The 24,701-nt window shown below is 42.4% G+C and overlaps 1 protein-coding gene across 4 annotated transcripts in view; it reads left to right on the forward strand.

Moving 5' to 3' along the window:
- smarca2 (SWI/SNF related BAF chromatin remodeling complex subunit ATPase 2) overlaps positions 1-8,302 on the forward strand; it is a 159,754-nt gene extending 151,452 nt beyond the window's left edge. For all 4 annotated transcript variants that reach the window (XM_045695465.2, XM_082961596.1, XM_082961597.1 and 1 more), the window contains 2 exons: positions 728-891; positions 3,342-8,302. In XM_045695465.2, coding sequence (XP_045551421.1) covers positions 728-891; positions 3,342-3,377 — 200 coding nt within the window. In that variant the 3' untranslated portion in view covers positions 3,378-8,302. The remainder of the gene's footprint in view (positions 1-727; positions 892-3,341) is intronic.
- Positions 8,303-24,701: the final 16,399 nt, after the last annotated feature.

The following is a 24,701-nucleotide window of genomic DNA, read 5'->3' on the forward strand; positions in this document are numbered from 1 at the left end:
TGTGTCTGTATTGCTTCAGTGTTTCCCCATATTGAAGGTCTATATTTTTGTTTTCTGGTTCTTTGTGTTTTTAATTAGATGGATTTCTCAATGATTTTCTTAGATTTCTCCAATCATTATTGAACCATTTAAAATGATCTATTCTTTTTGGATTAACCAAGGAGGCTAATTTGTCAAATATAAAGTTTATGTTCCAAACGGCCAAATGTACACCTTTCATTGCCTCAGGAGAATGTTAAGAGAGCTTGTATTTTTTGGCTACTGGTTGCTTTTTGGTAGATTTCTGTACTGTTTGCAAGCCATCAGTAGGCCTGTTTAGTACCATGTAATTTATTGGCCCGTAATGCTTTCTCTCTCTCTCTCTCTCTCTCTCTCTCTCTCTCTCTCTCTCTCGCTCTCTCTCCTCATCTCTCTCCTCCTCTCTCTTCACCCCACTCTTTCTCCTCATCTCTCTCTCTTTTCAAATTCAATTCAATTTAAGAGCTTTATTGGCATGGGAAACATATGTTAACATTTCCAAAGCAAGTGAAGTAGATAATAAATATGGGTTGTATTTAAATGGTGTTTGTTCTTCACTGGTTGCCCTTTTCTTGTGACAACAGGTCACAAATCTTGCTGCTGTGATGGCATACAGGGGTATTTCAGTCAGTTGATATGGGAGTTGATCTCTCTTTCTCCTCATCCCTCTCTCTCTCCTCATCCCCCTGTCTCTCGCTCTCCTCTGCAGCTAATTCAGTGAGGGTGAAGATAATGCTAGGTAAGAAGGAGTGTGGCGGTAGCAGCATCGGAGCCCGTCACCATAACAAGGACAAAGGCAAGAAGAGACTGAGTCGCTCCAAGGCCAAACCCGTCGTCAGTGACGATGACAGCGACGATGACCAGGATGACAACGTAAGTCACCATGACAACCTGCTGGGGTCCAGGGCGGTTTTCAGACGAACAGGGTAAATGTGTTTGACCTGCTGTTTTCTTATGATGCTATCTCTCTCCGCGTCTCTCTCTCTCTCTCTCTCTCTCCCTCTTTCCCTCTTACCATGCTTCTCTCTCTCCATGTGTCTCTCTCTTTCTCTCAATTCAATTCAAGGGCTTTATTGGCATGGGAAACATAAACTCAGCAAAAAAAGAAATGTCCCTTTTTCAGGACCCTGTCTTTCAAAGATAATTAGTAAAAATCCAAATAACTTCACAGATCTTCATTGTAAAGGGTTTAAACACTGTTTCCCATGCTTGTTCAATGAACCATAAACAATTAATGAACATGTACCTGTGGAGCTGAACAGCTTACAGACAATAGGCATTTAAGGTCACAGTTATGAAAACTTAGGACACTAAAGAGGCCTTTCTACTGACTCTGGAAAAACACCAACGTTCACGCTCATCTGCGTGAACGTTCCTTAGGCATGCTGCAAGGAGGCATGAGGACTGCTGATGTGGCCAGGACAATACATTGCAATGTCTGTACTGTGAGACGCCTAAGACAGCGCTATAGGGAGACAGGACGGACAGTTGATCGTCCTCGCCGTGGCAGACCACATGTAACAACACCTGCACAGGATTGGTACATCCAAACATTACACCTGTGGGACACCGAGTTACACCAGGAACGCACAATCCCTCCATCAGTGCTCAGACTGTCCTCAATAGGCTGAGAGAGGCTGGACTGAGGGTTTGTAGGCCTGTTGTAAGGCAGGTCCTCACCAGACATCACCGGCAACAACGTCACATATGGGCACAAACCCATCGTCGCTGGACCAGACAGGACTGGCAAAAAGTGCTCTTCACTGACGAGTCGCGGTCTTCTCTGGTTGAATTCGCGTTTTCGTCAAAGGAATGAGCTTTACACTGAGGCCTGTACTCTGGAGCGGGATTGATTTGGAGGTGGAGGGTCCGTCATGTTCTGGGGCGGTGTGTCACAGCATCATCGGACTGAGCTTGTTGTCATTGCAGGCAATCTCAACGCTGTGCGTCACAGGGAAGACATCATCCTCCCTCATGTGGTACCCTTCCTGCATGCTCATCCTGACATGATCCTCCAGCATGACAATGCCACCAGCCATACTGCTCATTCTGTGTGTGATTTCCTGCAAGACAGGAATGTCAGTGTTCTGCCATGGCCAGCGAAGAGCCCGGATCTCAATCCCATTGTGCACGTCAGGGACCTGTTGGATCGGCGGGTGAGGGCTAGGGCCATTCCCCCCAGAAATGTCCGGGAACTTGCAGGTGCCTTGGTGGAAGAGTGGGGTAACATCTCACAGGAAAAACTGGCAAATCTGGTGCAGTCCATGAGGAGGAGATGCACTGCAGTACTTAATGCAGCTGGTGGCCACACCAGATACTGACTGTTACTTTTGATTTTGACTCCCCCTTTGTTCAGGGACACATTATTCAATTTATGTTAGTCACATGTCTGTGGAACTTGTTCAGTTTATGTCTTAGTTGTTGAATCTTGTTATGTTCATACAAATATTTACACATGTTAATTTTGTTGAAAATAAACCCAGTTGGCAGTGAGAGGACGTTCCTTTTTTTGCTGAGTTTATGTTTACATTGACAAAGCAAGTGAAGTAGATAATAAACAAAAGTGAAATAAACAATACAAATTATCAGTAAACATTACACTCACAGAAGACTCTCTGTGTCTCTCTTTCTCTCTCCATGTTTCTCTCTCTACTCATGTCTCTCCGTCTTTCTTTCTCTCCGTCTCTCTCTCCATCTCTCTATTTCTCTCTCTCCAAGTCTCTCTTTCACTCTCTCATCTCTCTTTCTCTCTCCATGTCTCTCTTTCTTTCTCCATCTCTCTATTTCTCTCTCTCCATGTCTCTCTGTCTCTCTCTCTCTCTCTCTCTCTCCATGTCTCTCCATCCCCGTGTTTCTCTCTCACCATGTCTCTCTCCATCCCCATGTTTTTCTCTCTTTCCATGTCTCTCTCCATGTCTCTCTCCATCCCCATGTTTTTCTCTCTTTCCATGTCTCTCTTTCTGTCTCTCCATGTCTCTCTTTCTCTCTCCACTCATGTCTCTCTCTCTCGTTACCTCTCCATGTTTATCTCTCCATGTCTCTTTCTCTCTCTCCATGTTTACCTCTCTCAATTTCTCTCTTTCTTTCACTATCTCTCTCCCCCTCTGTCTTTCTGTCTCTCTCTCTCTTTCTCTGCTCTTCTGAGTTCAGGAGGAAAGGTAAGTTATGCTTCTCTCTCCTCTTCTCTCTTCTCTTTGTTCTCTGAGCTATTCTAGAGTTGGGATGTTGAGTTGGTTGTTAGGTTGTTAATTCCTGTGGTCTGGTGAAGTCTCATCCCAGCAGGTCCACTGTTGATGACCTCATAGTGTTGTCTTCCTTTGCAGAATCAGTCTGAGGAGAGCAGAAGTGAAGATGAGTGAAGAAGAGGAAGGCTGATCCTTAGGACTTAACAAGATAATCCTTTCTTTCTTTCTTTCTTTCTTTTATTTTCTACAGTATGGCACTTATTCAATCATTTTTGGTTTTCTTTGTTCTTTCTCTTTCTACTATATGGATGTTTTCTCTCAGAGCTGTCCCCACCATAGTGATGGCATGTGACTATGTTAGTACAGTACAGACAGGATGACAGACAGCACAGGGTTTTCTATGGCAATATTCTTCTTAGTTTACCCTACAGGAATATTTTAAAGATCAAACATTGTGGAGAATCTATATTTTATGCGTGTTTGTACATTTTATATATTTATGCTTTAATTCAATGAGATTAAAAACAAATTCAGAATCAACAACATTTGGTTACAAACAACACATATGCTTGCAAATGCTTAGTTTATATAATAGCTTTTTTTAAAGTGTTTATATCATGGCAGTATAGATATATCGTATCTAATGTTATATTTCCCACTACTCAGGCCCATTAGCATTAGTCTCCTTTAGAGCTCCCCAGCTTGTAGTCCTAACAACAGGAAATGATTTGCCTCTGGTTCGTTCAGCCATTCCTATGGGGAAAATGAATGGGGTTTTGGAATAAAGGCAGAAAATAAGGTCTGAGGTTAACAGGCTTAGGAGGTCTTATATGTTGTGTTCTATAATATTAGTCAGGGAACATGACCTTTATGTTCTATAATATCAGTCAGTAACATGACCTTTATGTTGTGTTGTTTTTTTAATTATTACATAAATGCTTCAAAATTCACAAGAAGTGATGTTAGCTGATGAAGATTATCTCATAGAACAAAATGTACGATCTCCTAAACCTGTTTCCCACAGACCTTATTTCTCTGTTTATCCAAAGACCTACAAAAACATTCATTTTCCCATAGGTTTCGTCCAACGAACCATGGCGGAGTGAGTGCCTACAAAAATACGCCATTACGATTTCTCTATATTATCCTAAGCATTATCCTAATCTCTCCATACTGCAGTTTAACAGTTAGGCCAAGCTGCTGCCATTATCCTAATCTCTCCATACTGCAGTTTAACAGTTAGTAGTCCAAGCTGCTGCCATTATCCTAATCTCCCCATACTGCAGTTTAACAGTTAGTAGTCCTAGCTGCTGCCATTATCCTAATCTCTCCATACTGCAGTTTAATAGTTAGTAGTCCTAGCTGCTGCCATTATCCTAATCTCTCCATACTGCAGTTTAACAGTTAGTAGTCCAAGCTGCTGCCATTAATCTCCCCATACTGCAGTTTAACAGTTAGTCCAAGCTGCTGCCATTATCCTAATCTCCCCATACTGCAGTTTAACAGTTAGTAGTCCTAGCTGCTGCCATTATCCTAATCTCTCCATACTGCAGTTTAACAGTTAGTCCTAGCTGCTGCCATTATCCTAATCTCCCCATACTGCAGTTTAACAGTTAGTAGTCCTAGCTGCTGCCATTATCCTAATCTCTCCATACTGCAGTTTAACAGTTAGTTGTCCTAGCTGCTGCCATTATCCTAATCTCTCCATACTGCAGTTTAACAGTTAGTAGTCCAAGCTGCTGCCATTATCATAATCTCTCCATACTGCAGTTTAACAGTTAGTCCTAGCTGCTGCCATTATCCTAATCTCTCCATACTGCAGTTTAACAGTTAGTAGTCCAAGCTGCTGCTATTAATCTCCCCATACTGCAGTTTAACAGTTAGTCCAAGCTGCTGCCATTATCATAATCTCTCCATACTGCAGTTTAACAGTTAGTCCAAGCTGTTGCCATTATCCTAATCTCTCCATACTGCAGTTTAACAGTTAGTAGTCCTAGCTGCTGCCATTATCCTAATCTCTCCATACTGCAGTTTAACAGTTAGTAGTCCAAGCTGCTGCCATTATCCTAATCTCTCCATACTGCAGTTTAACAGTTAGGCCAAGCTGCTGCCATTATCCTAATCTCTCCATACTGCAGTTTAACAGTTAGTAGTCCAAGCTGCTGCCATTATCCTAATCTCCCCATACTGCAGTTTAACAGTTAGTAGTCCTAGCTGCTGCCATTATCCTAATCTCTCCATACTGCAGTTTAATAGTTAGTAGTCCTAGCTGCTGCCATTATCCTAATCTCTCCATACTGCAGTTTAACAGTTAGTAGTCCAAGCTGCTGCCATTAATCTCCCCATACTGCAGTTTAACAGTTAGTCCAAGCTGCTGCCATTATCCTAATCTCCCCATACTGCAGTTTAACAGTTAGTAGTCCTAGCTGCTGCCATTATCCTAATCTCTCCATACTGCAGTTTAACAGTTAGTCCTAGCTGCTGCCATTATCCTAATCTCCCCATACTGCAGTTTAACAGTTAGTAGTCCTAGCTGCTGCCATTATCCTAATCTCTCCATACTGCAGTTTAACAGTTAGTTGTCCTAGCTGCTGCCATTATCCTAATCTCTCCATACTGCAGTTTAACAGTTAGTAGTCCAAGCTGCTGCCATTATCATAATCTCTCCATACTGCAGTTTAACAGTTAGTCCTAGCTGCTGCCATTATCCTAATCTCTCCATACTGCAGTTTAACAGTTAGTAGTCCAAGCTGCTGCTATTAATCTCCCCATACTGCAGTTTAACAGTTAGTCCAAGCTGCTGCCATTATCATAATCTCTCCATACTGCAGTTTAACAGTTAGTCCAAGCTGTTGCCATTATCCTAATCTCTCCATACTGCAGTTTAACAGTTAGTAGTCCTAGCTGCTGCCATTATCCTAATCTCTCCATACTGCAGTTTAACAGTTAGTAGTCCAAGCTGCTGCCATTATCCTAATCTCTCCATACTGCAGTTTAACAGTTAGTAGTCCTAGCTGCTGCCATTATCCTAATCTCTCCATACTGCAGTTTAACAGTTAGTAGTCCAAGCTGCTGCCATTATCCTAATCTCTCCATACTGCAGTTTAACAGTTAGTAGTCCTAGCTGCTGCCATTATCCTAATCTCTCCATACTGCAGTTTAACAGTTAGTAGTCCAAGCTGCTGCTATTAATCTCCCCATACTGCAGTTTAACAGTTAGTCCAAGCTGTTGCCATTATCCTAATCTCTCCATACTGCAGTTTAACAGTTAGTAGTCCTAGCTGCTGCCATTATCCTAATCTCTCCATACTGCAGTTTAACAGTTAGTAGTCCAAGCTGCTGCCATTATCCTAATCTCTCCATACTGCAGTTTAACAGTTAGTAGTCCTAGCTGCTGCCATTATCCTAATCTCTCCATACTGCAGTTTAACAGTTAGTAGTCCAAGCTGCTGCCATTATCCTAATCTCTCCATACTGCAGTTTAACAGTTAGTAGTCCTAGCTGCTGCCATTATCCTAATCTCTCCATACTGCAGTTTAACAGTTAGTAGTCCAAGCTGCTGCCATTATCCTAATCTCTCCATACTGCAGTTTAACAGTTAGTAGTCCTAGCTGCTGCCATTATCCTAATCTCTCCATACTGCAGTTTAACAGTTAGTAGTCCAAACTGCTGCCATTAATCTCCCCATACTGCAGTTTAACAGTTAGTCCAAGCTGCTGCCATTATCCTAATCTCCCCATACTGCAGTTTAACAGTTAGTAGTCCTAGCTGCTGCCATTATCCTAATCTCTCCATACTGCAGTTTAACAGTTAGTCCTAGCTGCTGCCATTATCCTAATCTCCCCATACTGCAGTTTAACAGTTAGTAGTCCTAGTTGCTGCCATTATCCTAATCTCTCCATACTGCAGTTTAACAGTTAGTTGTCCTAGCTGCTGCCATTATCCTAATCTCTCCATACTGCAGTTTAACAGTTAGTAGTCCAAGCTGCTGCCATTATCATAATCTCTCCATACTGCAGTTTAACAGTTAGTCCTAGCTGCTGCCATTATCCTAATCTCTCCATACTGCAGTTTAACAGTTAGTAGTCCAAGCTGCTGCTATTAATCTCCCCATACTGCAGTTTAACAGTTAGTCCAAGCTGCTGCCATTATCCTAATCTCTCCATACTGCAGTTTAACAGTTAGTAGTCCTAGCTGCTGCCATTATCCTAATCTCTCCATACTGCAGTTTAACAGTTAGTAGTCCAAGCTGCTGCCATTATCCTAATCTCTCCATACTGCAGTTTAACAGTTAGTAGTCCTAGCTGCTGCCATTATCATAATCTCTCCATACTGCAGTTTAACAGTTAGTAGTCCAAGCTGCTGCCATTATCCTAATCTCTCCATACTGCAGTTTAACAGTTAGTAGTCCTAGCTGCTGCCATTATCCTAATGTCTCCATACTGCAGTTTAACAGTTAGTAGTCCAAGCTGCTGCCATTATCCTAATCTCTCCATACTGCAGTTTAACAGTTAGTAGTCCTAGCTGCTGCCATTATCCTAATCTCCCCATACTGCAGTTTAACAGTTAGTCCAAGCTGCTACTCATGTGGAGATAGACCCCATTCTGCAGTATGTTGATTTCATTCTTTATGGATTGAAGTGCTCTGTTTTGATTTACTCATTTAGATAATAGATATCATCCAGAGATATAAGTTAGATATGAGTCATTAATCTAGTAGTGTAACCTAGTAGTGATTTCCTCTCTCTGTTACCCTGCAGTGTTGTTGTGTGGTTGACTAGATAGACAGACAGGCAGACAGGAAAACAGGAGGACAGATAGACAGACAGACATACAGACAGTAGGACAGACAGAGAGACAGGCTGACATGAAAACAGACAGACAGGCAGAGAGAGGCAGACAGACAGGAAGAAAGACTGACATGAAGACAGACAGGCAGAGAGAGAGGCAGGCAGACAGGAAGACTTACTGGCTGTATCTCTCTGAATGGTCTGTTCTGGTCTCTTCTGTTCTTGTCATCTTTGTGGTTTTATCATCTTTGTATTTGTGGTTGTATCTAAAATGCCCAGAGCAAAATAAAATGAATGAACTGATTATTACCTCTGGTTCTACCGTTGTATTTCTTCAACTTCTGTTCTGTACGTCCACTTTATTAAGTTTTTTTCTTTTTTTCTTCTTTTGACCTTTATTTAACTAGGCAAGTCAGTTAAGAACAAATTCTACACTATTTGTGTTCGGTCATGTTTCCGGTCACCTTGCCCTGATTAAAAGCAGTGGTTCGCGCGTACCACCTTGCCCAGGGAGGTTAAGTTCCTCGGCGTACACATCACTGACAAACTGAAATGGTCCACCCACACAGACAGCGTGGTGAAGAAGGCGCAACAGCGCCTCTTCAACCTCAGGAGGCTAAAGAAATGTGGCTTGTCTCCGAAAACACTCACAAACTTTTACAGATGCACAATCGAGAGCATCCTGTCAGGCTCCATCACCGCCTGGTACGGCAACTGCTCCGCCCACAACCGTAAGGCTCTCCAGAGGGTAGTGCGGTCTGCACAACGCATCACCGGGGGCAAACTACCTGCCCTCCAGGACACCTACATCACCCGATGTCACAGGAAGGCCAAAAAGATCATGAAGGACAACAACCACCCGAGCCACTGCCTGTTCACCCAGCTATCATCCAGAAGGTGAGGTCAGTACAGGTGCATCCTCACTACCCGAGCCTTTGCCTGTTCACCCCTCTATCATCCAGAAGGCGAGGTCAGTACAGGTGCATCAAAGCTGGGACCGAGAGACTGAAAAACAGCTTCTATCTCAAGGCCATCAGACTGTTAACCTCTTACATCTAGGTGTTCCGCTAGCAAAACCCCCTTCCGCTAGCGGAACCCCTAGCCAACAGCCAATGGGATCGCATGGCGCGAAATACAAAAACCTCAAAAATCCAATAATTTCAATTTTTCAAACATACGACTATTTTACACCATTTGAAAGATAAACCTCTCCTGAATCCAACCACGTTGTCCGATTTCAAAAAGGCTTTACAGCGAAAGCAAAACATTAGATTATGTTAGGAGAGTACATAGACCAAAATAACCACACAGCCATTTTCCAAGCAAGTATATATGTCAATAAAATCCAAAACACAGCTAAATGAAGCACTAACCTTTGATGATCTTCATCAGATGACACTCCTAGGACATTATGTTTTACAATAGATGTATGTTTTGTTCAATCAAGTTCATATTTATATCCATAAACAGCTTTTTACATTGGCACGTGATGTTCAGAAAATGTATTCCCACCAAAAACTTCCGGTGAATTTACAAAAATACTCATCATAAACGTTGACAAAATACATAACTGTAACGATGGTCGTCAGGAATGGACCAATGCGCAGTGGGTTGAGTGCTCATAATTAACTTTAATGAAAACACTTATACAAACAAAAAACGATGGACGACGAATACAGACTTGAAGGCAAACGACAGCAGTTCAAGTGACAACCTCCCACAAATTACAAACACAAGCACACCCTAATATATAGGACTCTCAATCAAAGGCAACTAAACAACACCTGCCTTCAATTGAGAGTCCACACCCCAATTAACTAAACATAGAAACAGACTAACTAGAAAGAACATAGACTAACAGAGCAGTGACCAAAAAAACCCGGAATACATAAATCAACTAGCCTCTACATAATACACACACCCCGAACCACATAAACCAAATACCCTCTGCCACGTCCTGACCAGCCTACACTAACAAAATAACCCTCATACTGGTCAGAACGTGACAATAACAATTATTTAAAGAATTATAGATACAGAACTCCTTTATGCAATCTCTGTGTCAGATTTTAAAATAGCTTTTCGGCGAAAGCACATTTTTCAATATTCTGAGTACATAGCTCGGCATCACGGCGAGCTATTCAGTCACCCGCCAACTTCGGGGTCACCTAAACTCAGAATTAGTATTAGAAATATTGTATTACCTTTGCTGATCTTCGTCAGAATGCACTTCCAGGACTGCTACTTCAACAAGAAATGTTGTTTTTGTTCGAAATAATCCATAGTTATGTCCAAATACCTCCGTTTTGTTCGTGCGTTCAGGTCACTATCCAAAGGGTAACGCACGAGCGCAATTCGAGACACAAAAAGTCCAAATGTTCCATTACCGTACTTAGAAGCATGTCGAACGCTGTTTAAAATCAATTTTTATGGTATTTTTAACGTAAAATTGCGATAATATTCCAACCGGACAATAGTGTATTCATTCAAGGAGGAAAAGAAAAACAGCGTGCTCGCAGGAACACGCATATCCAATCTCTTTGTCCTCAGGCAGACCACTCAGTAACTGAGCTCCTATACTCTGACCAGAGACAGAAGAAGGCTCAATACGCTTTCTGAAGGCTTTAGACAGCCATTGGAAGCCTTAGAAAGTGCAACGTAACAGCACAGATACTGTAGTTTCGAAAGGGACTAGAAAGAAGAACTACATTTCTCAGATCCTACACTTCCTGGTTGAATCTTCTCAGGTTTTTGCCTGGCATATGAGTTCTGTTATACTCACAGACACCATTCAAACAGTTTTAGAAACTTCAGAGTGTTTTCTATCCAAATCTACTAATAATATGCATATTCTCGTTTCTGGGCAAGAGTAGTAACCAGTTTAAAATCGGGTACGTTTTTCATCCGGCCATGAAAATACTGCCCCCTATCCATATCAGGTTAAACAGCCATCACTAACATTGAGTGGCTGCTGCCAACGTACAGACTCAATCTCTAGCCACTTTAATAATTCATAATTGGATGTAATAAATGTGTCACTAGCCACTTTAAACAATGCCACTTTATATAATGTTTACATACCCTACATTACTCATCTCATATGTATATACTGTACTCTACACCATCTACTGCATCTTGCCTATGCCACACAGCCATCGCTCATCCATATATTTATATGTACATATTCTTATTCCAATCTTTACATTTGTTGTGTATAAGGTAGTTGTTGTGAAATTGTTACATATTACTGCGCTGTCGGAACAAGAAGCACAAGCATTTCGCTACACTCACATTAACATTTGCTAGCCATGTGTATGTGACCTATTTTATTTTACACCAGTTAGACCAGTATCTTTAGACCTGTTAGACCAGCATCTTTAGTCCAGTATCTTTAGACCTGTAAGACCAGTATCTTTAGACCTGTTAGACCAGTATCTTTAGACCTGTTAGACCAGTATCTTTAGACCTGTTAGTCCTGTATCTTTAGACCTGTTAGACCAGCATCTTTAGACCTGTTAGACCAGCGTCTTTAGACCTGTTAGACCAGTATCTTTAGACCTGTTAGCCTGTTGGGGCTACAGGTTAGCAATGAACCCCGAGCCGGGATTGCTAACAAGGCTGGAAATTCAAAACATCAAAAATCTAATAATTTCAATTTCTCAAACAATCAACTATTTTACACAATTTAAATGATAAACATCTCCTTAATCTAACCACATTGTTCGATTTTCAAAGAGGCTTTACGGCAAAAGCATAAAGTTAGATTATGTTAGGACAGTACATAGCCACAAAAGTACAAACATCCATTTTCAATTCAAGGTCAGGCGTCACCAAAAGCAGAAACCAGCTTGAATTATGCACTAACTTTTGTCAATCTCCATCAGATGACACTCCTAGGACATTATGTTATACAATACATGCATTTTTTGTTCCATCAAGTTCATATTTATATCCAAAAACAGCATTTTACAGTAGCGTGAAATTCAGATTTTTTTCTTCTCTGAAATGCTTCCGGTGAACATAACAAAATTACTATTCGAAAACATTGGTAAATTATAATATTGTCATTCAAAGAATAATATATTATCATCTCGTAATTGCTACCGAATGGCCAGATCTCAAAATAACTTTACTGGGAAATCACATTTTGCAATAAACGGGGTGCTATGCTAAGAACAACAGGCTATGCTATACAGTTAGCATCATCTAAAATCGATAATAACATTGTAAATACCCCCTTACCTTTGATTATCTCCATCAGAAGGCAGGATCCCAGGTCCGGAAGGCATTCCAGGTCCGGAACAAATGTGGTTTCTTTTGACAAAGTTCATAATTTATGTCCAAATAACACCAAGTACTTAGCGTTCATTATGCTCCCACAAAACGTGGTGGGGGGCTGGTAAAATCACGCCGAAAAGCTAAAAAAAACCTAGTAAATAATCTATTTATGTTCGTTCAAACATGTCAAATGTTGTTTAGCATTAATCTTTTGGTCCATTTTTAACGTTAAACATCAGTAATATTTTCACACAACCTATCCTATGTCTAGATAAAAAATGATGACAAACTCACGTTTCTCAGATTTATGCGCAGGCGCAAAAAACTGAAGTGATGACATGTCAACTTCCTTGGATTCTAATTTGCTCTCTGTTTATCATAGACGCTTCAAACAACTTTATAAAGATCGTTGACATCTAGTGGAAGCCGTAGGTGTTGCGAAATGAATCCTTTCTCACTATGGTATCTATAAAACAATGACACTAAATAGTACAGTCACAAAATTCACATTTTTTTGGATCTATTTTTCACAGGTTTTTGCCTGCAATATGAGTTTTGTTATACTTACAGACATCATTCAAACTGTTTTAGAAAATTCAGAGTGTTTTCTATCCGAATGTGTTAATAATATGCATATCCTAGCTTCTGAGTTGGTGTAGGAGGCAGTTAAAAATGGGCACATATTTTTTTCAAAATGTCTCAATACTGCCCCCGAGCCCCAACAGGTTAAACCAGTATCTTTAGACCTGTTAGACCAGTATCTTTAGACCTGTTAGACCAGTGTCTTTAGACCTGTTAGACCAGTATCTTTAGTCCAGTATCTTTAGACCTGTTAGACCAGTATCTTTAGACCAGTATCTTTAGACCTGTTAGAACAGTCTCTTTAGACCTGTTAGACCAGTATCTTTAGACCTGTTAGTCCTGTATCTTTAGACCTGTTAGACCAGTATCTTTAGACCTGTTAGACCAGTATCTTTAGACCAGTATCTTTAGACCTGTTAGTCCAGTATCTTTAGACCTGTTAGACCAGTATCTTTAGACCTGTTAGACCAGTATCTCTAGTCCAGTATCTTTAGACCTGTTAGACCAGTATCTTTAGACCTGTTAGTCCAGTTTTTTGTTCTCTTGAGAGCCAGGTCTGCCGACGGCGGCCTTTTTCAATACCAAGGCTATGCTCACGCAGTATGTACATAGTCAAAGCTGTCCTTAATTTTGGGTCAGTCACAGTGGTCAGGTATTCTGCTGCACTCTCTGTTTGGGGCCAAATAGCATTCTAGTTTGCTTATTTTTGTTTGTTAATTCTTTCCAATGTGTCAAGTAATTATCTTTTGGTTTTCTCATGATTTGGTTGGGTCTAATTGTGTTGCTGTCTTGGGGCTCTGTAAGGTCTGTTTGTTTTTGTGAACAGAGCCATAGTACCAGCTTGCTTAGGGGACCGTTCTCCAGGTTAATCGCTCTGTATGTGATGGCTTTGTAATGGATTGGGATTGCTTCCTTTTAGGTGGTTGTTGAATTTAACGGCTCTTTTCTTGATTTTGATCATTAGCGGGTATCGGCCTATTCTGCTCTGCATTCATTATTTGTTGGTTTACTTTGTACACTGAGGATATTTTTGGCAGAATTCTGCATGCAGAGTCTCAATTTGGTGTTTGTCCCATTTTGTGAATTTTTGGTTGGTGAGCGGACTCCAAACCTCACAATCATAAAGGGCAATGGGTTCTGTAACTGATTCAAGTATTTTTTGCCAGATCCTAATTGGTATGTTGAATTTCATGTTATTTTTGATGTTATAGAAGGCTCGGGTGCTGCAGACTGTTCTAGTTCCCTTGCCAATTCATTGATATGTATGTTGAAGAGGGTGGGGCTTAAGCTGCATACCTGTCTCACCCCACGGCCATTTGGAAAGAAATGTTCTTTAATGGAAGCCTCTTAAATATAATCCAGTTAGAATCAGGAATTCCCCAGGGCAGCTGTTTAGGCCCCTTGCTTTTTTTCAATTTTTACTAATGACATGACACTAACTTTGAGTAAAGCCAGAGTATCTATGTATGCGGATGACTCAACACTATACACATCAGCTACTACAGCGACTGAAATGACTGCAACAATTAACAAAGAGCTGCACTTAGTTTCAGAGTGGGTAGCAAGGAATAAGTTAGCTCTAAATATTTCTAAAACTAAAAGCATTTTATTTGGAACAAAACACTCACTAAACCCTAAACCTCAACTAAATCTTATAATAAATAATGTGGAAATTGAGCAAGTTGAGATGACTAAACTGCTTGGAGTAACCCTGGATTGTAAACTGTCATGGTCAAAACATATTGATGCAGTAGTAGCTAAGATGGGGAGAAGTCTGTCTATAATAAAGCATTGCTCAGCCTTCTTAATAACAACACTATCAACAAGGCAGGTCCTACAGGCCCTAGTTTTGTCGCACCTGGACTACTGTTCAGTCGTGTGGTCAGGTGCCACAAAAAAGGACTTAGGAAAATTGCAATTGGCTCAGAACAGGGCAGCACGGCTGGTCCTTGGATGTACACAGAGAGCTAATATTAATAATATGCATGTCAATCTCTCCTGGCTCAAAGTGGAGAAGAGATTGACTTCATCACTACTTTTATTTATGAGAGGTATTGACATGTTGAATGCACCGAGCTGTCTGTCTAAACTACTGGCAGACAGTTCGGACAATCATGCATACCCAACAAGACATGCCACAAGAGGTCTCTTCACAGTACCCAAGTCCAGAACAGACTATGGGAGGCACACAGTACTACATAGAGCCATGACTACATGGAACTCTATTCCACATCAAGTAGCTCATGCAGCAGTAGAATCAGATTTTAAAAACAGATAAAAAAACACCTTATGGAACAGAGGGGACTGTGAAGCAACACAAACATTGGCACAGACACATGCATACACACACACACACACACAGACACACACACACACGATAACATACGCACTATACATACACATGGATTTAGTAATGTAGATTAGAGGTTGACCGATTATGATTTTACATCGCCGATGCCGATACCAATTATTGGATGACCAAAACCCCGATGCCGATTAATCAGCCGATTTTTTTTATTTATTTATTTGTAATAATGAGAATTACAACAATACTGAATGAACACTTATTTTAACTTAATATAATACATCAATAAAATCAATTTAGCCTCAAATAAATAATGAAACATGTTCAATTTGATTTAAATAATGCAAAAACAAAGTGTTGGAGAAGAAAGTAAAAGTGCAATATGTGCCATGTAAAAAAGCTAACGTTTAAGTTCCTTGCTCAGAACATGAGAACATATGAAAGCTGGTGGTTCCTTTTAACATGAGTCTTCAATATTCCCAGGTAAGATGTTTTAGGTTGTAGTTATTATAGGAATTATAGGACTATTTCTCTCTATACGATTTGTATTTCATATACCTTTGACAATTGGATGTTCTTATAGGCACTATAGTATTGTCAGTGTAACAGTATAGCTTCCGTCCCTCTCCTCGCTCCTACCTGGGCTCGAACCAGGAACACATCGACAACAGCCACCCTCGAAGCAGCGTTACCCATGCAGAGGAAGGGAAAAAACTACTCCAAGTCTCAGAGCGAGTGACGTTTGAAACATTATTAGCGCGCACCCGGCTAACTAGCTAGCTATTTCACATGGGTTACACCAGCCTAATCTTGGGAGTTGATAGGCTTGACGTCATAAACAGTGCAATGCATTGCGAAGGGCTGCTGGCAAAACGCACGAAAGTGCTATTTTGAATGAATGCTTACAAGCCTGCTGCTGCCTACCATCGCTCAGTCAGACTGCTCTATCAAATCATACTTAATTATAACATAATAACACACAGAAACACGAGCCTTAGGTAATTAATATGGTCAAATCCGGAAACTATCATCTCGAAAACAAAACGTTATTCCTGTTACATTGCACAACCTTCAATGTTATGTCATAATTACATAAAATTCTGACAAATTACCCAAAGTGTTGCATATACCCTGACTGCGTGCAATGAATGCAAAATTACACAATTTCTCCTGGTTAATATTGCCTGCTAACCTGGATTTCATTTAGATAAATATGCAGGTTTAAAAATATATACTTCTGTGTATTGATTTTAAGAAAGGCATTGATGTTTATGGTTAGGTACAGTCGTGCAACGATTGTGCTTTTTTCGCAAATGCGCTTTTGTTAAATCATCCTCCGTTTGGTGAAGTTGGCTGTCTTTGTTAGGAAGAAATAGTATTCACACAGTTCGCAACGAGCCAGGCGGCCCAAACTGCTGCATATACCCTGACTCTGTTTGCAGGAGAAGTGACACATTTTCCCTAGTTAAAAGAAATTCATGTTAGCAGGCAATATTAACTAAATATGCAGGTTTAAAAATATACTTGTGTATTGATTTTAAGAAAGGCATTGATGTTTATGGTTGGAGCAGCGTGTACCTAAGCGATTATATGCAACGCAGGACAGGCTAGATAAACTAGTAATATCATCAACTATGTGTAGTTAACTAGTGATTATGATTGATTGATTGATTGTTTTTTATAAGATAAGTTTAATGCTAGCTAGAAACTTACCTTAGCTTCTTACTGCATTTGAGTAACCTCGTGGAGTGCAATGTAAAGCAGGTGGTTAGAGCGTTGGACTAGTTAACCGTAAGGTTGCAAGATTGAATCCCTGAGCTGACAAGGTAAAAATCTGTCTTTCTGCCCCTGAACAAGGCAGTTAACCCACCGTTCCTAGTTAAATAAAGGTAAAAAAAAATAAAACATCTGCCAAATCGGCGTCCAAAAATACCGATTTCCGATTGTTATGAAAACTTGAAATCGGCCCTAATTAATCGGCCATTCCGATTAATCGGTCGACCTCTAATGTAGATATGTGGTAGTGGTGGAGTAGGGGCCTGAGGGCACACAGTTTGTTGTGAAATCCGTGAATGTATTGTAATGTTTTTAAAATTGTATAAACTGCCTTAATTTTGCTGGAAGCAGCAGCTAATGGGGATCCATAGTAAATACAAATATAAACTCTTTGTGTTGTTGTTTGTTTAGTGTTTTCCTATTTTCCCGGAAGTGGTTAGAGTCTATGGATTCTTCAATTACATTGATCTGATTTCTGATGTGCTGTTCCTTCTTTGTATGTAGTGTATTTCTGTGTTGTTTTAGTGATTCACCATAGTGAAGGCGTAGGCTCAGATTTTCTGGGTCTCTATCTTTTTGGTTGGATAGGTTTCTCAATTTCTTTCTTAGGTTTTTACATTCTTCATCAAACCATTTGTCATTGTTGTTAATCTTCTTCGGTTTTCTGTTTGAAATGTTTTAGATTTGATAGGGAAGCTGAGAGGTCAGATATACTGTTTAGGTTTTCTACTGCCAAGTTTACACCTTCACTATTACAGTGAAACATTTTGTCCAGGAAGTTGTCTAAAAGGGATTGAATTTGTTGTTGCATAATTGTTTTTTGGTAGGTTTCCACACTGCTTTCCTTCCATCTATAGCATTTCTTAATATTATTCAGTTCCTTTGGCTTTGATGCCTCAGGATTGAGTATTGTTCTGTTTAAGTAGACTGTGATCTGATAGGGTAGTCAGTGGGCTGACTGTGAATACTCTGAGAGACTCTGGGTTGAGGTCATTGATAAAGTAGTCTACAGTATTACTGCCAAGAGATGAGCTATACAGTGGCTTGCGAAACTATTCACCCCACTTGGCATTTTTCCTATTTTGTTGCCTTACAACCTGTAATTAAAATTGATCATTTGATTTACACAATATGCCTACCACTTTGAAGATGTAAAATATGTTTTATTGTGAAACAAACAAGAAATAAGTAAAAAAAGAAAACTTGAGCATGCATAACTACTGTATTCACCCCCCCCCCCCTAAAGGCAATACTTTGTAGAGCAACCTTTTGCAGCAATTACAGCTGCAAGTCTCTTGGGGTATGTCTCTGTAAACTTGGCACATCTAGCCACTGGGATTTTTGTCCATTCTTCAAGGCAAAACTGCTCCAGCTCCTTCAAGTTTTATGTGTTCTGCTGGTGTACAGCAATCTTTAAGTCGTACCACAGATTCTCAATTGGATTGAGTTCTGGGCCTTGACTAGGCCATTCCAAGACATCATTGTCCTGCTGGAAGGTGAACCTCCGTCCCAGTCTCAAATCTCTGGAAGACTGAAACCGGTTTCCCTCAAGAATTTCCCTGTATTTAGCGCCATCCATCATTCTTTCAATTCTGACCAGTTTCCCAGTCGCTGCCGATGGAAAAACATCCCCACAGTATGATGCTGCCACCACCATGCTTCACTGTGGGGATGGTGTTCTCGGGGTGATGAGAGGTGTTGTGTTTGAGCCAGACATAGCGTTTTCCTTGATGGCCAAAAAGCTACATTTTAGTCTCATCTGACCAGAGTACCTTCTTCCATATGTTTGGGGATTCTCCCACATTCCTTTTTGCGAACACCAAATGTGTTTGTTTATTTTTTTCTTTAAGCAATGGCTTTTTTTCTGGCCACTCTTCTGTAAAGCCCAGCTCTGTGGAGTGTACGGCTTAAAGTGGCTCTGTGGAGTGTCCGGCTTAAAGTGGCCCTATGGACAGATACTCCAATCTCCAATGTGGAGCTTTGCAGCTCCTTCAGGGTTTTCTTTGGTCTCTTTGTTGCCTCTCTGATTAATGCCCTCCTTGCCTGGTCCGTGAGTTTTGGTGGGCAGCCCTCTCTTGGCAGGTTTGTTGTGGTGCCATATTCTTTCCATTTTGTAATAATGGATTTAATGGTGCTCCGTGGGATGTTCAAAGTTTCTGATATTTTTTTATACCCCAACCCTGATCTGTACTTCTCCACAACTTTGTCCCTGACCTGTTTGGAGAGCTCCGTGGTCTTCATGGTGCCGCTTGCTTGGTGGTGCCCCTTGCTTAGTGGTGTTGCAGACTCTGGGGCCTTTCAGAACAGTTGTATATATACTGAGATCATGTGACAGATCATGTGACACTTGGATTGCAAACAGGTGGACTTTATTTAACTAATTATGTGACCTCTGAAGGTAATTGGTTGCACCAGACCTTATTTAGGGGATTCATAGCAAAGAGGGTGAATACATATGCACCACCACTTTTCTGTTTTTGATTTTTTTGAAACAAGTCATTTTTTTCATTTCACTTCACGAATTTGGACTATTTTGTGTATGTCCATTACATGAAATCCAAATAAAATCCATTTAAATTACAGGTTGTAATGCAACAAAATAGGGAAAACGCCAAGGGTGATGAATACTTTTGCAAGGCACTGTAGGTGTACCTACTGTAGGAGTCCCCTCAAAGTCTACCAATGGATATGTACATACCCAGCGTGCGACAGAGCTGCAGGAAGAGTTGTGACCCGTTTTTGTTGGTTATGTTGTCGTAGTTGTGCCTAGGGGGGGCATATGGGGGACTACCATCTCATCTATACGATGTTTCTTGTAGGATGGAAATGTCTGAAGTCCAGGTTCCTGCTCTTTAGGCCAAAGGCAGATGACCTCAGGTCTTGGATATTCCAGGATGAGATAGTGAAGGCTTTGTGTTCCATAAAGTGTCCAATGTTGTTGGTCATGTGGTTTGGCCTCAGGTCAGTAAGTGTGAGCAGAGCCTGCTGAACATCTGGTTCATGCCATTGGCTTGGGAGAGTGTAAGAGTGGGGGTTGGGCCTGTTTGCCTGTTCACAGCCTGGGTGTATGTATGACTTTCATGTTGAGGCCCTCTTTGCGGGTGTGGGGGGCATGGGGTGGGCAGGAGGGGCATAGGTCTGATCTGAGGGGGCCTAAATGGGGTGTGGGCATGGTTTGTTTGTGGGGGTGTTGATTGGTTGGGGTGTGGATGTGGCTGTTGGTGCTGTGGTCTGGATGTAGTTCCTCTATGTGTAGGTCCTCTATGTGTAGGCCCTCTGTGTGGGTCCTCTATGTGTAGGTCCTCTATGTGTAGGCCCTCTATGTGTGGGACCTCTATGTGTGGGTCCTCTATGTGTGGGTCCTCTATGTGTGGGCCCTCTATGTGTGGGCCCTCTATGCGTAGGTCCTCTATGCATGGGTCCTCTATGTGTGGGCCCTCTATGTGTGGGCCCTCTATGTGTGGGTCCTCTATGCGTAGGTCCTCTATGCGTAGGTCCTCTATGCGTGGGTCCTCTATGTGTAGGTCCTCTATGTGTGGGTCCTCTATGTGTGGGTCCTCTATGTGTGGCTCCTCTATGTGTAGGTCCTCTCAGTGTGGGTCCTCTCAGTGTGGGTCCTCTATGTGTGGGGCCTCTATGTGTAGGTCCTCTCAGTGTAGGTCCTCTCAGTGTAGGTCCTCTGTGTGGGTCCTCTCAGTGTAGGTCCTCTGTGTGGGTCCTCTCGGTGTGGGTCCTCTATGTGTAGGTCCTCTAGGTGTAGGTCCTCTCGGTGTGGGTCCTCTATGTCTGGGTCCTCTATGTGTAGGTCCTCTCGGTGTGGGTCCTCTATGTGTGGGTCCTCTCGGTGTGGGTTCTCTATGTGTGGGTCCTCTCAGTGTGGGTCCTCTATGTGTGGGTCCTCTATGTGTAGGTCCTCTATGCGTAGGTCCTCTCGGTGTGGGTCCTCTATGTGTAGGTCCTCTATGTGTAGGTCCTCTATGTGTGGGTCCTCTCGGTGTGGGTCTTCTATGTGTGGGTCCTCTCAGTGTGGGTCCTCTATGTGTAGGTCCTCTTGGTGTGGGTCCTCTCGGTGTGTGCCCTCTCGGTGTGTGCCCTCTCGGTGTGTGCCCTCTATGTATAGGTCCTCTATGTGTAGGTCCTCTATGTGTGGGTCCTCTATGTGTGGGTCCTCTATGTGTGGGTCCTCTATGTGTGGGTCCTCTATGTGTAGGTCCTCTCGGTGTGTGTCCTCAATGTGTAGGTCCTCTATGCGTAGGTCCTCTCAGTGTGGGTCCTCTATGTGTAGGTCCTCTATGCGTGGGACCTCTATGCGTGGGTCCTCTATGCGTGGGTCCTCTATTCGTAGGTCCTCTATGTGTAGGTCCTCTCGGTGTGGGTCCTCTATGTGTAGGTCCTCTATGTGTAGGTCCTCTATGTGTGGGTCCTCTCGGTGTGGGTCCTCTATGTGTAGGTCCTCTCAGTGTGTGTCCTCTATGTGTGGGTCCTCTATGTGTAGGTCCTCTATGTGTGGGTCCTCTATGTGTAGGTCCTCTATGTGTGGGTCCTCTATGTGTGGGTCCTCTATGTGTAGGTCCTCTATGTGTAGGTCCTCTATGTGTAGGTCTGGGAGAGTGTCTCGCTGGTCTGGGCGGGGTGTCTGTTGATCTGTTGCTCCTGTGTGAGGTGTTGGGGCTGCGGTTGAGGGCGATGTCTTTAGGGTCCTGGCGATGGTGGGCACTGCTGCCTTCTATAGGTGGACCTGGTTATAAAGGCTGTCCTGCTGTGTTCTCAGGTGGTTTGTGCCTGTGTGTATTATTATGTGGCTGGGTGAACCTAGTTGGTCCTCAGACAGAAGGTCTAGGCCGCGCTGGGTGTTTGGACACCAGACTGCAGTACCTGATCAGCCCAGTAGAGGGAGAGGCCTGTTAACAGCTGGCCTGGCCTGTCTTCTCTCTCCCTCACACAATGGCGACCTGTCATTCAGTGGCGCCTGTTAAGCTAAAAAAAATGTTTTTAGTTAATAACATGGTTTGAGGCAAGCAACTCTGAAGCATGAAAGAGCACCAGCTGTTGCCGATGTGAACAAGACCATTAAACAGGTCAACATTCACACGGATTACCAGGACATGTATTCAGAGCGCGGACCAACTGGTATTACAGACCAAGGACAAAAAAATTGTCAGACTCCAGTCACCTAGTCATAGACTGTTTTCTCTGCTACCGCACGGCAAGCGGTACCGGAGCGCCAACTCTAGGACCAAAAGGCTCCTTAACAGCTTCTACCTCCAAGCCATAAGACTGCTGAACAATTAATCAAATGGCTACCCTGATGATTTATATTGACATATTATATTGTCTCTAGCTTCAGTAATTTTTGCAGTTCGTTCCAGTCATTGGCAGCAGAGAACTAGAAGGAGAGACTGCCAAAGTAGGAATTGGCTTTAGGGGTGACCAGTGAGATATACCTGCTGGAGCACATGCTATGGGTTGGTTCTGCTATGGTGACCAGTGAGCTGAGAAAAGGCGGGGCTTTACCTAGCAGGGACTTGTAGATGACCTGGAGCCAGTGGGTTTGGCGACGAGTATGAAGCGATGGCCAGCCAACGAGAGCGTACAGGTCGCAGTGGTGGATGATATATGGGGCTTTGGTGACAAAACGGATGGCACTGTGATAGACTGCATCCAATTTGTTGAGTAGAGTGTTGGAGGCTATTTTATAGAGGACATCACCGAAGTCGAGGATCGGTAGGATGGTCAGTTTTACGAGGGTATGTTTGACAGCATGAGTGAAGGATGCTTTGTTGCAAAATAGGAAGCCGATTCTAGATTTCATTTTGGATTGGAGATGCTTAATGTAAGTTTGGATGAAGAGTATACAGTCTAGCCAGACACCTAGGTATTTGTAGTTGTCCACATATTCAAAGTCAGAACCGTCCAGAGTAGTGATGCTGGACGGGCGGGCAGGTGTGGGCAGTGATCGGATGATGAGCATGCATTTAGTTTTACTTGTATTTAAGAGCAATTGGAGGCCACGGAAGGAGAGTTGTATGGCATTGAAGCTCGTCTGGAGGTTAATTAACACAGTGTCCAAGGAAGGGCCAGAAGTGTACAGAATGGTATTGTCTGCGTAGAGGTGGATCAGGGAATCACCAGCAGCAAGAGCGACATCATTGATGTATACAGAGAAGAGAGTCGACCCGAGAATTGAACCCTGTGGCACCCCCATAGAGACTGCAAGAGGTCCGGACAACAGGCCCTCCGATTTGACACACTGAACTCTATCAGAGAAGTAGTTGGTGAACCAGGCAAGGCAATCATTTGAGAAACCAAGGCTGTTGAGTCTGCCAATAAGAATGTGGTGATTGACAGAGTCGAAAGCCTTGGCCTGGTCGATGAATACGGCAGCACAGTAATGTCTCTTATTGATGGTGGTTATGATATCGTTTAGGACCTTGAGCGTGGCTGAGGTGCACCCATGACCAGCTCTGAAACCAGATTGCATAGCGGAGAAGGTATGGTGGGATTCGAAATGGTCGGTAATCTGTTTGTTGACTTGGCTTTCGAAGACCTTAGAAAGGCAGGGTAGGATAGATATAGGGCTGTAGCAGTTTGGGTCTAGAGTGTCTCCCCCTTTGAAGAGGAGGATGACCGCGGCAGCTTTCCAATCTATGGGAATCTCAGACGATACGAAAGAGAGGTTGAACAGGCTAGTAATAGGGGTTGCAACAATTTCCGCAGGTAATTTTAAAAAGAGAGGGTCCAGATTGTCTAGCCCAGCTAATTTGTAGGGGTCCAGGTTTTGCAGTTCTTTAAGAACATCAGCTATCTGGATTTGGGTGAAGGCGAAATGGGGAGGCTTGGGCGAGTTGCTGTGGGGAGTGCAGGGTTGTTGACCGGGGCAGGGGTAGCCAGGTGGAAAGCATGGCCAGCTGTAGAAAAATGCTTATTGAAATGTTCAATTATAGTGGATTTATTGGTGGTGACAGTGTTTCCTAGCCTCAGTGCAGTGGGCAGCTGGGAGGAGGTGCTCTTATTCTCCATGGACTTTACAGTGTCCCATATCTTTTTTGAGTTTGTGCTACAGGAAGATAAAACGTATCGGTGCTCATCAGCCTTTAGACATAAATTTTACACAAGAAGTTTAAATTGCAAATTCAACAATGGGTGGTTTGGATGGAATCAGTGGTTAAGAGTTGGTGTGTGATCAAAGTCTGGGTTTAAGGGTGTCTTTTCCAAGCGTAAAAGGATACATTTTGACACATACAACAGCAAGGGCCAGAAAAGTTTGAGTACATTGGCCATGCTGACAATCAAGCATGACTTCTGCCGCGTTCAAAACAACTGGGAACTCAGAACTGGGAAATCTCAGACTTCAGTGAGTTCCAGACGTCTGGGATCTCGGAAAAAAACGAGCTCCGTGTGGGAAAATATGTTTTGAACGGTCATCCAAGTCGGAATTCCAAGTCGGGAACTCGGCCCTCTTTATAGAGCTCCGACCTGAAAATCACTGAAGTCATGATTTGACCTTGTTTTTTCTGATTTCCCAGTTGCCTTGAAAGTACCATAAATGCAGAGAATGCCAGACTTTGATGACAAAGTTTTATAACGAAATGTACCAACAAGCAGGACCGCGCGCCACCTTCCTGTTCAAGTGAGCACAGCACAACAAGGTGAGTCCAAAAATGAATTGTACAGTATGTTGCTGCATAAATTATGTAATATGCCAGGGAGATATGTATACTGTAGCTAAAAAAGTAATAAATGTCATCATCGAGTATTTTAAGAGCT

Source organism: Salmo salar, chromosome 15 (assembly GCF_965601325.2).
Source record: "Salmo salar chromosome 15, fSalSal1, whole genome shotgun sequence".
NCBI classification, from domain to species: domain Eukaryota; kingdom Metazoa; phylum Chordata; class Actinopteri; order Salmoniformes; family Salmonidae; genus Salmo; species Salmo salar.